General features: G+C 44.5%; 1 protein-coding gene across 1 annotated transcript in view; it reads right to left on the reverse strand.

Moving 5' to 3' along the window:
- The window catches only part of LOC119396698 (suppressor of lurcher protein 1-like), a 259,810-nt gene extending 242,102 nt beyond the window's left edge, over positions 1-17,708 (reverse strand). Inside the window, 1 exon segment of the mRNA XM_037664005.2 lies at positions 17,533-17,708. Within this exon segment, the coding sequence (XP_037519933.1) occupies positions 17,533-17,622 (90 nt within the window). The 5' untranslated portion in view covers positions 17,623-17,708.
- Positions 17,709-18,113: the final 405 nt, after the last annotated feature.

Here is an 18,113-nt window from a genome sequence, read left to right on the forward strand (position 1 = left end):
TCGGCTCTCAGTAAACACATCAAGCTATCTCGGGGAAGATGCGCATCGCTGTTTCGCGAACCGCTAAAGCTATTTTCATCCTGTTGGAGTATCTCGACGCGGCGTCATCGTCGTTCAGAATTCCTGCCCGGCGAACGGTGCCCGCCATTTCGCCGAGAATGCGCCGCTGTGTATACATCACATTGTAACACTCGCTTGGATCAACTACTTCGTCTTGCTGCTCCCTTTTTATTGCTTGTATTTTCATTAGCTTTCTGTTTTTATTCTTTCATAGGACTATATGGGACCGAGAATAAAGTTTCTGTTAAGGAGCCATTACTTATCACCTCTTTTTTACAGGAACACCCAAGAAATTAAGGTGAGGTAGATAGCACAATATGATATTGGTATTGAAAACGTATCCACATGGTCGCGAGAGGTGGTTACTATTTTTTAAAGAAATTTGTTTAGGAAAACCAACATTTCACTATCAAACATAGATTCTTTTTTTGCAACAAATGCCCACGGTTTGCGTTACCAGAAAAGCTCAAACATATCGTTTCATCCATGTGTTCACAAAACCACGCGAGCACATTGTCTTCTGAGATAATTATTTTTTCAGCTCATCTGTGTGTGTGTGTGTGTGTGTGTGTGTGTGTGTGTGTGTGTGTGTGTGTGTGTGTGTGTGTGGGGGGGTGTGTGTGTGTGTGTGTGTGTGTGTGTGTGTGTGTGTGTGTGTGTGTGTGTGTGTGTGTGTGTGTGTGTGTGTGTGTGTGTGTGTGTGTGTGTGTGTGTGTGTGTGTGTGTGTGTGTGTGTGTGTGTGTGTGTGTGTGTGTGTGTGTGCGTGCGTGCGCGTGTGCGTGCGTGTGTGTGCGTGTGCGTGCGTGCGTGTGTTTCAGAGCAATGATAACAATGGTGAAATGTTCGAGGAAGAAGTTATCGTCATGCTTTTTACGTAGAACAGGACCCAAATGGACACATGCTGGATAAATAACTCTCGGTTGGTCTCGAGTTTGTGTGATTGTCAAAGATTTGAAGAGCCCGAAGGAGACCAGCTCTACTGCTTCAAAAGAAGTGTTAGAGCTGTTCATATAAATGATTCTCTAGTGGGAGTCAGAAAACGCACAATCGTGCCTTAAACAGCTATAAGATATTTCTGTCTGTCACGGTTTTAGTTCGGTCTTGGCCGGCTTTACAGGCTTAAGTTTTATGTTTACTTTCGCTTGCGTTTCTATCTCAGTCTTTTTTTCTTTTTTTGGTGTGCAGGAATAGCTCTCAACAAAAACCTTGGCTAAACGGACGCGTGGGCCGAAGAATGCTCTTTGATACCGTGTACGCGCAGTAATGCAAACATCATGTTCATCGAGGCAGTGGGCGAAACCCTCCTCGAGCGCTGGTGTATCTGCTACCGCAGTAATATTACAAAAATAGCCGCAGAAAAAAAAACACAGAAGACAGGCATGTATTCTGGCGCATGTGCATTGTGATTCCAGTATAGTTGACTACAACAAACACAAGGTTATCCAAATCTACGGTGATACGTGCATTTAGGCTTTGACTACAACCTAACTGAGTTTACGCGGCTGGTTTATTTACAGATAACTTCCACGTGCTATCTTGCTCGTCGCACCTTAACTGCTGTTATTCCTACGTCTTGTGACAACGTCTGATCTCCCACTCGTTGCTAATACCTAACTAAACCTGATTGGCCTAAAACGGCGGCGGCCCGGATGACTTCGTACTGGTAATGCAAGTAACACCAAAGATGCACGAGGAAACAGTGGAGCGAGAGCACACAGCGCTACACACAACGCCGTGGCATGTCGTTTCTTTTGATCGGCATTGTTCTTCATTAAGAGCCAGTGTCGCACGCAAATTCGTGCTGGCTTGATCTCAAGGCTCACAGGTAAACAGAGAAAGCAAGCAGAGGCGCCCGCGTGTAAGATCAAAGCGTCACATTCCTGACGGCGTCAAGGGAGCAGCCTATTCAAGATCGTTAAGCCTCGTCCGAACAGAAGACCATCCTAACTAGAGCGCCACCGTATTTTAGTACACCTCACACAACGATCGTTATGAAGACTAGAAGGTGCGCTCGTTTATTGATAATTACCCTCCGCAGGTATTGCCGAGGCGCTGCTTCAGAAGGCAAGCAGAGAGTGAAGGGTTAGGCCCGCAGTACAACCAGCATACCACACTGATTTGCATATGCTGTAGAACAAAAGAATTCTGGAAGTTTGCACTAGGACGCGCAAAGCTTGGCACTGCGAAGCACGGGCCCTTCGCCGCTCGCTGGGCAACCTATTTATCTATATTTCTTTACAGAGCTGGACGGCCTTTTTTTGTTTCTCTTTAGTTTTCTCTTTCTTTCTCTCTCTCTCTCTCTCTCTATTTCTTCTTCTTCTCTCTGTTTTTTCTATCTTTTTTTTACTCTGTTTATTTCTATTTCTTTCTTTCTATCTTGCTTCCTCGCTCTCTCTACCTTTTATATCTCTCTTTATTTCCTACTTTCTCTTTCTGTGATTATCTCTCTCTCTCTTTCTACATCTCTTCCTCTCCCTTATTATTTATATGCCATGCTTTGCTCTCTCTCCCCTCCTTCTCGCCCTCACATCTCCCCTCCTCACCATTTCCTACCTTTTCTACCCCCTTGTTACACGATACTACACAAGTATCGTGACAACGTCTGATCTCCCACTCGCTGCTAATAACTAACTAAACCTGATGCTATGCTATGTTCTGTCAGCGTGCCTGGATAGCCTAGTGGAAAACGGTCGCCTTCGGATCACGGGTACACCGGTTCGAATCCCGCCGCCTCATGAGGTGTTTTTTTTTCTCAAGATTTTCTCTTTATACATTTCTTTCTTTCTGTCTCTCTGTTTCTTTCTCTCTTTCTTTCTTCGCCCTCCTCCTCACCCTCACACCTCTCCTTCGATTTGTGCTTCTCATCGCTATACGCTTGACAAATCGGCGCACGTGTGCTGGGAGCGAAGAAGTAGACGAAGAAGAATTAGAGGACGAAGAGGGCACGTGCCGATTCATGATGATGATAATTTTGGGTCACGACATTTTACGCTTAGCTAGAACAGCTTCGGTGTCAAAAAAAAACAAAAAACAAGAGGACAAGAAATAAAGGGAACACTTCATGACAGGAAAATATGTGCTGCTGAAAGTGGGATGCATGACAAGTTTATGGCAAGCCCAAATGTTCACGTTCTTCCAGGTATTTAAAGTGCTAGTCGTAAGCCAGACATAGCCGTATTCTGTAACATTTCAAACACAGTCTATAACCTCTTCAGTCCAAGTGACCCCATTTGGGGCCATTGCTTCAAGCAAGCAAGCTAATTCTGAAGCAAATATTCTTTACGTTTGAACTTGAATTTCTCGCGTGGAGAGCATTACTTTACTAAAGTTCATCGAGTTGGCCCTCCATGCCAAGAATCTGTGACGCACGGCGAAATGTTAATTAAACGATTGTTAAATAATAGAATTAAATAAATAAGCAATTACAGAAATTTAAGTAAGGGAATGAAAAGATATATTTCTACTTATAATATTAACATGGCAGTCTCTTTGTTTCTTTAATATAAATGAATATGGCATCATATATGCCCCTGTTGCATTGCCCTAGTGCCGACGCCCCCAGGGAGAGTAATGCCGATGTGGAAAGCTCAAGGCCAAGTTTTTGAAAAGGAGGTTTTAGAAGTCTTTGCCTTATGTTTTGGTATCTTCGACATTCTGTGAAGTAGTGCTCTATTGTTTCCGCTTGATTACAATAATTACAGTTAGGGGGTTTGAAAATGGCGTTTCCCAGCAAACGTCAACTTTTTCGTCCTCGCAAGTTTTTCCGTGGTTTGTTTTTATCCGGTATGTGTGACAGCAATACTGAAGGGTCTCCAATGAAGTTATAATCAATTTTTATGCATAATCTGTGTTGTAAATTGCAGATAACAGCTGAAGACCTTAATGAAATAAATTTTACGCAATTAAGTTTAATTCGTAAAATTAATTTAATTTCGCCACTTTTTTTCATTGTTCATCCGAAATAAATTTTTTCCCGGTTTCTTGTACTCTCAAGAGCAAAATAAAGATATTTGAAATAAATTGACCTTGAATTTCCTTCTTGGGAGTGAAGAGGATAAAGCGAGGCATCGTTCTCTGTCTAGTATTTATCGTGATGTGCGGGATTAAAAGAGCCGTGCGAGAAACAAAATTACATGGCATACGCACGCACACGCAAGCACACATGCGCATGTAAACACGCACGAACACACTGCGTGGTAGTGAAGAGTCAGCGTACGTTCGCATAAAAACTATGTAGTATACACAACGCAAGAAGAGACGAGGGAAGAGTAGCTGAGTTTGCAACGTCGAGTGCAGCACTCAGTCTCTCCAGATGTATAGCGTAATAACCCGCTTCCAAGCAGCGGGTGTTCCGGGCGGTAAATGGAAACATACGGTTGTCGTTCTCCGCGCTTATGCCACTGTTTTCCGTCTTAGTGGTGTTCTGCGTTGGGCTGTTTGGCGCACAGTGTGCGAAGGATATGCGGCGCAAGACTAAAAACGAAGGAAAAAATAGGAAGGAACGCCAGGAGGGCTTTTGTGTATTAACACAGCGAGTCTCCATATGTGCCGAAAACGAAACGCCAGAATTGCTACCTAATGTAACGAGGTACACGCTTGTCTGCATACGCTGTGCAGTCATTTTTCTCGGCCAGGTTACGCTGACATTTTATCCCGCGGAAACGCGGCTCCCATTAAAGTACGATTGCGATTTGGCAAGTGGTTGTTGATTCTCAAGCGTTACGTCCGCTGTGAGGGCATCTACAAGCAACAATCACTCCTCCAAGTAGACTTGCGCCTTCGAATCCGCATCACGTTTGCGATACACTCCACCCCTATCCTCCCCTTTCTGCGCAGTACGCGTGATTTCCTACGAGGCTATCTCTTTTATTACGTAGTTTAACTTATCTAAGCGCACGCAGACGAATACAAAAAGGGAAGACAATAGGACAAGCGCTTACTCACAACTAAAAGATTTATTGAACAAGAAACGAGATAAATGCAACAAACAAGTGATCGACGCATGCGCGACAAGACAATTATGGTTAAAATGGCGATAAACTATATCGCGGAAAGCTATCAAGGAAAACAAACTCCTTCTCGTGCAACAAAACTGAAGGTTCGCTGAGACACTGATACCCTCTTTTTCTTATATGAAATGCTTCAATCATCTCTCGGCTTAGCCTATTGCTGCTTCGAAAAATTATTTAGGCATCACATAAAACAGGATAGCAGCAACATTCCCTGCAATGAACTGCAAGCTGTGAAGCTCCTGACGATTTAACCGCTGATTGGTGCTCTCTTAAAAATAATAAATTTTACGTTATTACTCTCGTAATGAGACAGCTATTTCGTCAAGATAGAGGAAGATCAGGAAACGCAGTGATGTTACGAGGTTGGCACGGTTTGTTATCCCAGAGCGTTGGAAAAGGAAGCGTGGAGAAAAAAAGAATACAAGGAATACAAGAAATTATATGGGCAAATACAAGAGAGTTATACGCAAAATCTAACGCGGTCCCAAACTCCACTAGTCTGTAAAATTCGCAGCAGTATGTGGATGACGGTCGAGTTCATCATACCAGCATTCTTAGTTCTATTCGTGAACGTTCTATCGCACAGTCGGTCTAAAGTGGTATGCAAAGTCTTTCTTTTACCACCAATAGAATAGAGTTGTGAGAAGACATGTTTCATGATGTCGTTGCAATTCGTGATTGCGCACCACAGTTTGTCCCTTTTTGTGTTATATACGTGTCAGAAATGTAAATGACGTGACAGATTGTGGTGAAATAAACTCGAACTCAAAGTTGCGCCAGACGTTCGTCATGCCATAAGAAAACAGCAGGCTATAACGTTTAAAAGCCGGTGGGGAATGGTCCTAGGCGCATTCATCAATTCACCTGAGTTTCGCTTATAAAAAGAAAAGAAAAGCAAGGCAAAAAACAATGCGATCGAGGGAAAACCTTTATAAAGGAGTAAGAAATCACAAAATATAGATAGAATAACAGCAGATTGTTTAGGAAAAGGGAGCATCCGTTCTGTATGAATCTGTTACGCTCTCTGACACCAGAAAGAGATTGTAGTGCTGTCTAAAAATGAGATGTGGAACAAAATATATTAAAACAAGAAAGTGAAAAAACACGAAGAAACTACGAATGCCAAAAAGTCAGAACTTGACGACACCGCATACACCTTCTTCGTCTTTCACGCAAAAATATGTTCCAAAGCTGTATTCAAGTATACGACGTCACGTGAACAAAGGGTAGAGAAGTGCAGAGAATGCGCCTCGAGAAGCTCAGCATTGATTGACGAGGGCGCGCCGCGTGGCTTTTTTTTTTTCAAGAAAGAATGAAGGAAGTCAGCCGCACACACCAACCACGCCGAGGGGAATCTCTCTGGAGAGATCTACCCAGACCCGACGTTTTCTCATCCGTCAAAGACAACCTCGCTGCCGCGATGCTTCGAGAACCGCGTCTACATACTTAGGCGCGGGAAAAGATTGCGTGCTGAGCGGTTTTCTTTTGCAATATTCACGCAGAAAATCCCCGTTCATTTTGGCTCTCGATGCTATCTTCGGGTCACGCCGTTTTGAGGAAATCACGTCGCGAACGCTTCTAGGAAGAAGAAAATCCTTTCAATTTACGTAATTACGCGCTGCGCACCTCCCCCCCCCCTTTCTTTTTACTGAGAGTGCACGCAAAGACATGAGTGCGACACATCAAACGCACACTTACACAGCGCATGACATGTATACTCAGCAAGGCACTGTAACTACGATCATTGATGTAGTGTTCAAATTTTTTTCAAAGTGGTGTTGCATAAAATAATGAACTCTATGCGTCACCTGCTACGTGAATTTATCAAATAACCAATAACATATTACAAAAAAAGTGCTGGTGTTTACTGCTGTGTCAAAAGAGTGACTAACGCACTATACACCAAAATGTAAAATGGAGATTACTTAATGTAAAAGACTGACATCAAATAGCTGATAGCACATGAGAAGTGTCACAGAAGGCGCTGCAGAGAACACTGACTGGGATTCTGCTCCCTTTCGCCGTATGCAGCAGTTCAGAGCAAACTAAGAGGATCACGCGAAGTACCTCTTTGTACAGCAGAACCTTCTCGTAAGTTGCAGACACATTCATAACCAATAGATTCGTACGTTGCAGAACTCCAATCAGTATTAGCCTTGCTTTCCTGCTTTGTTTTTTATTTTTCATTTTTTCTTACCTATACAGAAAGCTAACGGAACGCATAGACAGCTTCCGACGCTATGAGACTATTCCCATTTCTGTGCCCTATAAAGAATTTTCGTTAAAGGGCCCCTCACCAGGCCACATAGCAAATTTTAGTTAGACGCTGGAAGTTGTTGTGTGCCGAATGAAGAGCAGTATGCCGCAAGAATTTTTGGAATCGGTTCATTACGAGCTGAGAAAAACAATAATTTGTAGCGGCGCGACACCATGATGCGAGGAGGCGAGTTTCAAACCCTTGCCACTCGCCCCGTGTAGCCTTAGCAAGCCAAATCCCTTCCCTGCCCTCTTCACTTGACACATACGAATGAACACGTCATGCGCATGAATGGTCACGTGCGCGTGACGTGCCCAAGCCAGCCCGAGCACGCGAGCGGCGTTGCACGGCCGCTACTTTTATTGTTTTTTTATGTAGCAGCCGTGGGCGTTTTGTCGGCGTTCTCTGTGGTGTACTGCCTGTTTCTGCGGGACGGGCATGAAAGTTGAGACATTTTTACGGGCACGAGAGTGGCGGTATCATGAGCCAGTGTCGCATTAACGTTTACTTGGACGCGGTAGAATAAATGAGCATAATGAGTGCTCGAACGCGCCAGAACATTACTTTCGTTTCCAGGGCTGGCGTCTGCTCGATGCGCTAACCGCGGCGACACGAACTCATGCGAAAGGGAGGCACGTTAGCCCCGCATCTCACTGCAATTCACGAAAAAAAAATGAAAAAGACGCACATATTTCCTTTGTGTGTCTCATAATTTCTCTCAAGTTTTATTAATCTATTCAAGCAACAAATTACACAAACTACACATGTCGTGTCAAATAATTATCGCAGTGTCACGTGCTACTGTTGGCGACGTCAGAGCACAGTCGTCTACGTAGAGGAGCGACGTCACAGCGCTACCATCTACGTAGGGCCATTTTCTCATGTACGTCATCCCCTCATTCTCTAAAGCGCGCGCCCGCGAGAGGAAGGGCAAGCAGCGTTCACCATGAAATTTGACCCATTTCCGCGGCGCGTAGCGTTGCAAATTTTGGCAGGAGTGATGGTGAACGCCCAGTGTATGCATTGCGCTCGTTAGCTCAAAATTGTCAAACCTGGTGAGGGGCCCTTTAAGCAAAGGAAACATTCAGTGGGAATTTGGTTTGCAAGGGTCCCCACTGTATGAATAAACGTAACGAACAGAGGAGTAAATTTCTTAAAACTACACGATTTAAAACTAGCAGAGCTTTGAAAACGACCTGGTTTCGTGAACGAGATATTAGTTATACATAAGCTGGAAATTACGGGTGGGTTCGGCTTTGCGAGGACGCTGCCAATTAACAATCGCTGAAGCCCTGAAGCACGTAAAACGTGTGAAATAAAATTAAAAATGCTCGCAATGCAAGTTACTTGTAATAAATGCAGCGTGCCACTTCCGTTTGTTTCCATAAAACTTATGTTGTTTGCGGCGTAATGTTAGAAAATTTAAGCGAATCGTGACGGCTGTAGCTTACAATTATGTTCCTTACAGCTTGATTGAGGCAGTGTCATCGATTATGTAGTTCTGCTGTTGTTGCTTATGTTTGCCTGCGATGTTCCGAACAATGTTACCTACCCGCGGCGGTGGTGTAGTGGTTACGGTCTAGCGGTTACAAACTTCTCAACTACAGAAGATGCTGAAAGAAAGCTGCCGTAGCAAATACCACACAAATCAGAGGATAACCGAGATCAAGCTAAAGAAGAGCGAAAAGCACGAATAAAAAATGCTCAGCAATTTTGAAGCAACACGGCTCAAATACGATCAGGCGGAAAATAAGATGAAGGTTCTTGCAACAACTGAACCACGTAAAAAAATTAGAGTACATACATACGGCGGTAAAAAGACAGAAAAAAAAAGAACAACGAAATAAGGATAGCGGTGTGTGTGACCCGAAGTAGTGATAGTGACACAAATACTCTTGTAGAAAGCGTACCTCACGCTCCAGTGACGATGCAGAAGACGAGTTCCGCGAGCGAGACGCCGCAGCCTCCTTGAAAAATACCTTTTTTTTTCGCTTCTTCGTCGAGAAAAAGGGATGAAAGCAGACTGTCTTTTTTTAATCGCAGTGTCGCCAGATTTGACCCTTCATGCATATGCGGCATGCAGTTGCGAGGAGCGAGAAAGAACGGTTCAAAATAAAAGTAAAAGGAATAAAACTTTTGAACCAAAGCACGTTCACTTTGCTCAAAGCAGCGCGAGAGTTTCTAGAGGCACGAACCCTGATTTCTTCAGGGAAGCGCCTTGCAGAATGCACGCGTGGGATGTGTTTCTTACCGAAGAAACAAAACAGAGGGTAAAACGCAGCCGGTAGAAATAATGCGAATGCCTTTGAGGTCTTTATCATTTACGCTTGACCACGCGCGAATGACACAGAGTCGTTCTGCGGAAGGCGTTCTATTCTCTACGAGCCCTCGTTTCAGCAGAACCGTTCGTGCTAACGGTGAGGAATTTATTTATTCATGTACAGGGGCGTAGCCAGAAACTTTTTTCGGGGGTGGGTTCAAGCACCCTTTATATATGTTAGTACGTGCGTATGTATGTGTGCGTGTATGTATGTACACGCAGAATGAAAAAAAATATGGGAAGGGGGTTTCGCAAAACTTAGCATTGTATGACAGCCCTTGAACGAAAATTAACGCTTCGCTCACAAATCTGTCATGGGGACTTGTGTATACAAAACGTTTGCCAAGAAAATGAGGTTGTTAAGTTCACCGACAAGCGGTTTATTGCGGACAACTAGCGTAGATTGGGCGAGTTTGTATTGCACGTTAAAACTTGTTACACGTATACTATCGGCGCCGAATGATACCCAAGCTGCGTGGTGCAGTTCGCACTATCGTGATTAGAGATAGACACGCTTATGTGGCCTGCCGCTCGTGCGCCACATTCACGCTTTCGATCGCGCTGTGCTGTCTAACCGGATGTACGCGCCTGTCAATGATGGTGACTGGACGGCGCGCACTATACCTTTGCTAGTGCTTGGGCCACGCGCTCCGCTGTTAGCGTTTCATTTGACGCCGGTAGTACAGCTTGGTAAAAAGTAGGAAAAATCGGCGAACTGCCCCCCCCCCCCCCCCGCTCAAAAAAAAAAAAAGAGAGAAAGAGAGCTCTTTCCCACCATATCTTTGGCCCATTTGTCCGTTTGTTCCTATTTTTTTACCGCGCTGTAACATGACTGAGTATTATTTCGTACAATGATCGCCCCACGCTCTATAAGGACTCGGCCGTTGACAGTGGTTAACACTAATTTGTTCCAAATACATCATATTACGACTTTTCGATAAGAAAGCTTTGTAGTCATGTACCTTAGTATGATTACACTAATTCTGGCCAGCGTAGATTCAGACGACTGTGAACTAGCCAGAAAACGTCGATTTATTGAAGTAGGAATGAAGATATGTTGCATAAAAGAACGCCGGAAAACCTGTCAATATTTCATACCATCGTCGTGCATCCTCTTTTTTCCCTCGTGTTTTCAACTTTCTTATTGTCTTGTCTAAGTTTTAAGTACTTACGACGCGCTTCCGAGCAGCTGCTGAAAACTTCGATCTACTCAAACGTTGCTGCCTGTGACGACCACTTAATTTATCTGAATGACATCACACGTCTTTCGTCATATGCTTAAAGCTTTGAACAACGGAATTGAACAGACGGAGCAGGTTTGGCAACAGAACACATACAGCACGCTGCATGCAAGCATTGTGCTAAAAAGCTTACACGGAAGCCGAAACGCTTCGGTCAGTGTTCGAAAACGGTCAGGCAAGTCATTATGAGTGCACCATGTACAGTCATGGAACAGTCATGACAAGAAGTCCGTGCCTTACATGCAGATGTACACATTGATGGCAAGCAGACGACACCAGAAGCAGTCGACACTAAACGGGCTTCTGACGTCCACTCCACTCGATTTCACGGAGCATTTTGCTTGAACATTCGCTGCAAATTGTTTTATGAACTTGCCCACTAATATTTCAATAACACGAGTAAGACAGGCTGGCCAGGAACGTCGAGCAGCCTTTACGTAGCAAAGCACACGCGCAGAGCTGCACCCGAGTCTCTCTGCTGACGTCACACGCGAGAGAGCGCCACTCAAAGATCTCGAGGCGAATAACTTTATTGGGCGTGGTGAATCAAGCCCTTTTTCCTCGTAGACTTTTTGACCACTCGAACTCTTGCGAGCGAGAAATGGCGGGACATTAAATTCACCAGTACTACTTCATCTCCTGTAAAGGGTGCACCACTGCGTGCAGAGTGTTTGTGCGACAAAGCCAACTTTACACTCAGGAGAAAAGAAAGATTCAGCGGTGATAGTAGGTAGTGGTGGTGGTGGTGGTGCTACTGGTAATGGTAATGGTAATGGTGGTGGTGGTGGTGGTGGTGGTGGTGGTGGTGGTGGTGGCGGTAGTAGTAGTAGTAGTAGTAGTAGTAGTAGTAGTAGTAGTAGTAGTAGTAGTAGTAGTAGTAGTAGTAGCAGCAGCAGCAGCAGCAGTAGTAGTAGTAGTAGTAGTAGTAGTAGTAGTAGTAGTAGTAGTAGTAGTAGTAGTAGTAGTAGTAGCAGCAGCAGCAGTAGTAGTAGTAGTAGTAGTAGTAGTAGTAGTAGTAGTAGTAGTAGTAGTAGTAGTAGTAGTAGTAGTAGTAGTAGTAGTAGTAGTAGTAGTAGTAGTAGTAGTAGTAGTAGTAGTAGTAGTAGTAGTAAAATATTCTTTTTAAAACAGCACTCTACTGTATTGAGATATTCGTATGTATTTCTTCCTCATTTTCTCACATTTTCCTTTCATGTTCTTTATAATCGTCTCTCTGCGGAAAAACACTAGAAAAGAGGGCCTGCCATTTTTGTCGTCGTTTTTCTTGCGTCAAGTTTGCTCCCATTCGAGCAATTGTTATATAGCCGGCGATAAAATAAATACTGCGCAGTGACATCAAAGGCAGTGATCCCGTTCATTCGAAGCGCATTGCCCGCAGCAATAGCTTGCAGCCTGAAAAATGTCCGTGAGAAGGCACCATGGCAGTGGAAGAAAAAAAAAAAAACATTGCTTCAGGTTTAGTTCCATTCCGCCCACAATTACGGTGTTTTTTTAACGACCTTAGTCAACGGACAGAATCCAATTTATCCTATACCAACAGAAGCGTGCCGAAGAAACGGGTGAGTTCGAGAAATGGCTGTTGGCAACGAGTTTATTTTTTGCTGCAGTTTCTTCGAAATAGATTCCATCGAAGCCGGTCTGGCGTGTCATCAATACTGCCGCCACTGGTTCGAACATTACTGCTTCGCAGAAGCGGCGACTCCGTCCCAGACATCGCGCAGTCCTATCTATTTTGTTCGAGCAAGCCCCATTATGGTTCCACTTTCAATTGTCCTGAACTAAGTCAGGAAAAAAAAAAGTGCAACTTTTCTGAAATTGCAGCAAACGCTACGTAACCACAGCTAGAACTATCTGCTCTTGGTATATTACGGCATATTTACAGCCTGCTGCTTAGTCTATGTTCAATAAAATGCACTGCAAACAAAAGCTTTGAGACTGGAGCATCTGTTGGACTTTTAGTCATATGTGTAATACGCGGCACATTCGTAAAGGTGTTCAATTCCACCTGGTGAGCCATGCGCCTGTGCCGTTGCGTTTAGAGCATCGGGCTTTGGCACTGTGTGTGTGCGTGCGCGTATGTCTCCGTGCGTGTGTGTGTGCGCGTGTGCGTGTGCGTGTGCGGGTGTGCGTGCGTGTGGGCATGTGTGCGTGTAAGCGCGCGCGTGTGGGCGTGCGGGCGTGCGCTCTTGAATTGGAGCCTGATGTTGACGTTGAGTCGTTGTACTTAATTGAATCAAAGTGTATTTATTTGTGTAACTTAAGTCATTCATAACGAAAGGAGCAAATTCCTTCTGGGTTAATTTGTACAGCTGTAACTGCAGCATTTGTGAGCGTGTGCCACTGTATCTTTGTGTACGTCACTATTCTTGTGTGCAAGGCTGTGTAGGCTATTTCTTACGAAAGCTGTCATGCATTATACGCCCACAATACAAGCGGAAAATTTCTGATCAGCTGAGCCGTCACCTGTTGACCGGCAAGTGTTATTTTCCCCATTAACGTTTTTAAATGCAACGGCGAATACTTTTGTATGTTCACGGGTATAAAGTTTGTATGTTCGCGTGCTTAAAATCCTGATATTCGAAAAATAGCACTGAGCGCGCGTCCCTCTCCTCAGCGGCTGTTCACAGGCATTTTCGACTGATCGTTTCGAAGCGCGCTTGTTGTATAAAATAGTTCTAACTTTGCATTTTAAGGATTAACGAAATCAATGATTTAAAGCAGGCTTCATCGGGGAAACATCTGCATGCAGCGTCGTTTAGTTGCTGCCTAAAACTGGCGCAGCGCTCATAAGTCGATTACTTATCCAGGGCAACAGATAAAATATTTTTTTTGCACAATTTCTTATCGTGTTGCGTCGATATTAATAAGATGACAGATATAATGCAATCGCAAAGTCGAACCAGCTGAAAGAAATAAGAAAAATGCGAGTGTGCAGTTGTCACATGAAAAAAAAAATGACACAGCTTTTGTGTGAGTTATACGGTGAAAGATAAGGTCGACATGTTGATGGACTAAAGAACACTTCTAAAAAGAATCAAACGCCGAGTTAAAATATTCCAGTGTACCTAACCTCACCTAGTCGACCACAAAAATCAGATTTTTATTACTTCATTCTCTTCGTTTGCTCTAAATCAGAGCAGCGTTCCACTCTGAAAACAATGTCGATAAAAGAAAAGAAGTTTAAAAGGAGTGATGAAAAGTAGTGGCTGATGAAAACTGCCACTCGAAGGCAAGGTAAACTAAATAAATCGATGTCTAACTAGAATATACAGCAGTAGAAGTTATGTTTGTAATAAAGACTTAACCTCCAATGAGGCAACGATATCAACTCTACATTAGACAACGACGCGTTAGGTTTGACGTAGTTGAAATTACCAGAACGTGAAACTACTAATACGCTCTCATTATAATAAGCTCTATGATCCCTCTGTCTCCCTTTAGTACACCCAGAAAAATGAAGAAGAAGATATGACGTAAGTGAAATCAAACGAAGCCAGCGCGAAATGCACGCCCATAAAAGATAGGAGAGGAAGAAAATCTATTAGAGAACTCGGCTTGCTTCTCCTTCTAAGTTCATTGTCCCCGTGCAAACAAAGCGGGAACAAAAAGTAGCGACCGTTGCAGGAAAGAAGAAAACTTCTCATGACGTAAAAAAAGAAAACTGATTCCGTGAAGAACGAGGCAGCGCTCGCCGTCACGCAACGCAATCACGAACCGCATTGTTAGAGGGGAAAAAATAGGGAGGAGGCGGCTTCATTTCAACAAGCAGAAGAATAGAAGCCCAGCATAAGAAAGTGTGAACAAAAGAGATAAGAGGACGCGTCAGCTTGTGTTTTAATTTGGGGGCACAACGCCCAACACCCTGCGCGTGCAAAAGCGCGAGCATGTGTTTGCAAAGCCTCGCTCGGGGGGCCTTGTGCGAGCCATCCACAACTGCTGCTTTCAGTAAGGGCGCGCTTCTATTTCGTACGCTTTTGGGCTTCGTTCTTTGTCGCGACGATATGGTTTTTTTCGTGCCGAACGGAGAATCTCAGCGATCCCTGCACGTTACTCATTGATCGTGCGTTTTCTGTTTTTGATTTAAGGTTTTCTCTACGCGCACTTATGGCTCCACATGTGCAATCCCTTTTTGTACGCCTTAACGAAGTTTTCTGCGTGCGAAATGACAAAGGGACGTACAGCTGGGCACGCTGTGAGGATGAATAGCTGCAAAGTTGCGCAATTCTTTTCTTCGTTACTTGTTTCGGAACAATTTAAGAGGACCATGAAGCAGCAGGAAAGATAATACAGAAGGTGATGCGGAGCGAGAAACTTCTTCCCGTTCAGTTTCATACGGCACTTCAGATGATAACGAGCCTCTGCGCTAGCTTTGGCCTTCTTACCTGGCTCGTTAGGTTAATTTGTGCACACGCACGGCAGTTCGTATGGATTTATTCCAGTCTATGCTTCTCCTGTCTTATTTTTATTTCGGCTGTGAATACATCTGCGCTTCTATTCAGTTTCCGAAATGGCACGTTGAATCCACTGTCACATTTTCTCGCAATCTGTTTAAAGGACTTCGTGCTTGGCACTGCTTCCGTTCGAGCTCCATTTTAGGAAGAGTTTCTGACGTACTGATCTGCATTAATCTGTAAAACAATGAACATCCTTGCTCGTTCTTTCGTTGAAAAAATGACGAACGAAACATTTCCATTGTACGTGCTACTTGGTGTCCTAGAACCGATCTGATGCAGGACTGTTTCACTGCAATGCTATCTCAATAATAAGAAGGGCAAGGCACGCAGACAAGTAAAAAAATGTGCAGTGGCTTAGCTCGGCTATGCCCGGATATACGTAGCGTTAGCAAAGGTTCAGTTCATTATTCTTAGCTTCCCAGATTGTCTAGGATTATTAGCCTTCTTCTCAGTTTCAGTTTCAGTTCATTCTTCGTACGCTGAACCGCTAATTGCCAGGCAACTACTTCGGGATCCGATGAGATAAGCTTCTCGGCTCTTCTGTGCCGTTGAGCAGCATTTGCGCACTCCTTCTCCACTGGCGTTACCCACCTGCAAACGCCAGTCAGAGGCGCTATCAAGCGGCTCCAGCGCAGTGTCAGACGGCGACTGCACAGCGAAGGCGAATAGCTGCGCGCGCGCGGGCGCCAGTGTGTCTGTCATGGCTACGACGTCGCTCCTCTGGAATGCGCAGACCAGCAGCGGCGAGCAGGGCGCGGCGGTGGCGGAGAGCGCTTGAGATACCGGCTCTGGTGAGCCAGCTGTGTGACAACACTGATCCTCGCGCATGCGCAGCACGGCTCATGAGGATCCACGCAAAATCGGCTCCGGCTAGGCAAGTGTAGCTAACGCTACAAAAAGTGATCCCTGTTTCTTAACCTGCGCGGCGAACTCTAAGTGTAGATACGAAGAATTTAACCGAGCGTTTTCTTTGTAATACTCGGACCGTAAAAGCGTTCTTGTTAAAGCATCTGAAAGTAAAAGCGGTTGTAGTAGCAAAAAGTAGTTGAAATTTATAGCACAGCATATTTGTCTGCGCTTTAGAGTCTCCTAGCACGCATTTTCACGCATGAAGTAACCGTTACCTGCTTGCTCAGCTGCACACTTAGCGACTCTTGAGGGTTATGCGATGCTCTATACATCAGCGGATTCTTCGCATTTTGGCTTGCAGACAAAATTTTGAGAAAGAGTTGATTCAACTTTTATTTTTCGCGCTCTAATTTTGCTCACAAGTCCTCGAACAGTGTGTCAACAAAAAAAAAGCATGGTGGCACTAAGCGTCCGGCGTATTAGGGAAGCAAGCAAATGCGCTGATAGCGTTTTTAATCCTTTAAAAATTTTGACCCTCTTTAGAACATAACGCGATCCAGTTTCTCTCGCTTCCCTTACGTGTTTAGTCAGGTTGTGATTATGCAGCCGGGTTGCCTAGCATAGTGAAAGCCGTAACGCCAGCATAAAAAGCTAGCAAGCCTGCGGGTGGTGCGCGTGTGTTGACGCACGTACAAAGAAGACATTTAATTTTTAATCTCTTCTCGCAAGCGATTCCGACAACATGAGAGCATCTGGAAATTTTGCGACCCTTTTAGTGAAGATTATGCTGTTTGGATTATTACGAGCGTCGCTATAATCCGGTGATCATTGGTGTCCACGAATTTTACATCCATTCGAAAAGATAAGAACGGAAATTTATGCACAAACGCGCTCAACGCAGAGCAAAAAAAAAGGGAGTAATGTAAAAGGGGATATATAAATAGAGGGCTAGAAAAAAAAAAGAACGAAAGAAATTACTGTGCTTGTAGCCATATCGAGCAAATATAAAAGGTCCAAGGCAACCACGGGTAAATTCGAAAGCACTGAAAGTGCTTCAACTTTTTTTTTCAAGACACTAACATTTGTGATCAGTATTGAGCGAACTATATTGAAAATGGGAACCATGCTCGTATTTGTGCTGTGTTGAAACGAGAGCATATGAACTCGCCAAATGCAGAACTGTATATATGTATATATACATTTTTTGCTTTCTTCATTTTCGAAAACATTTTTATCCTAACAACCAAGCCGAAAGGGGTAGCCGTCGCCAAGAAATGACGACAGCTCCTTCATTTATTATTTTTTTTAATTTCAGTAAAGAAGAAAGAAAGATGTCACCTTTCGCGCCGCGGCTTTCAGCAGGGCCATGTGTGGATCTCGCCCTCTGGCGGCCAAGATGGCCGGCAGCGCTGGCCTGGGGCCGGTCATCCGCGGCGAGCATGGGGCGACTCACGCCGTACTGTCCCGGGACGCCCGCAAATGGCGACAATTGCGGAGGAGCTTGTGCGATGGGTCTGCGTAAAAACGACAAATCACATACGTAAGACACAACAGGATCGCTGCGCGTTCAACAGTCGTGGTATCAAAGAAGATAGCCAGCAGAGATTGCGACCCTCCTAAAGATATTCCCTACAGGATAGAGAACGTAGTGGCGCAGAGTTGGAAGTCGTAGCGCAGCAACGACACCGCTACACGTATCAAAACCGGTACCAAACAGTCAGCGCTCTGCTTCCTGACTCAGTGTCCTATGGGAGCCAATAATAACGCGAAATTGATCGCCCCAGCCATAATGTTTACTAGGCGCACTTTGTTCTTTCTAATTCTAGTCTTATCGCCGTACAGGACACGAGCAAACCCGTCTCCCGGGAGGCGCGCTGCTGCGAACGATTAGAGAACACAGCAAACATGATCGAGCCATT

Source organism: Rhipicephalus sanguineus, chromosome 6, assembly GCF_013339695.2.
Source record: "Rhipicephalus sanguineus isolate Rsan-2018 chromosome 6, BIME_Rsan_1.4, whole genome shotgun sequence".
Lineage (NCBI taxonomy): Eukaryota > Metazoa > Arthropoda > Arachnida > Ixodida > Ixodidae > Rhipicephalus > Rhipicephalus sanguineus.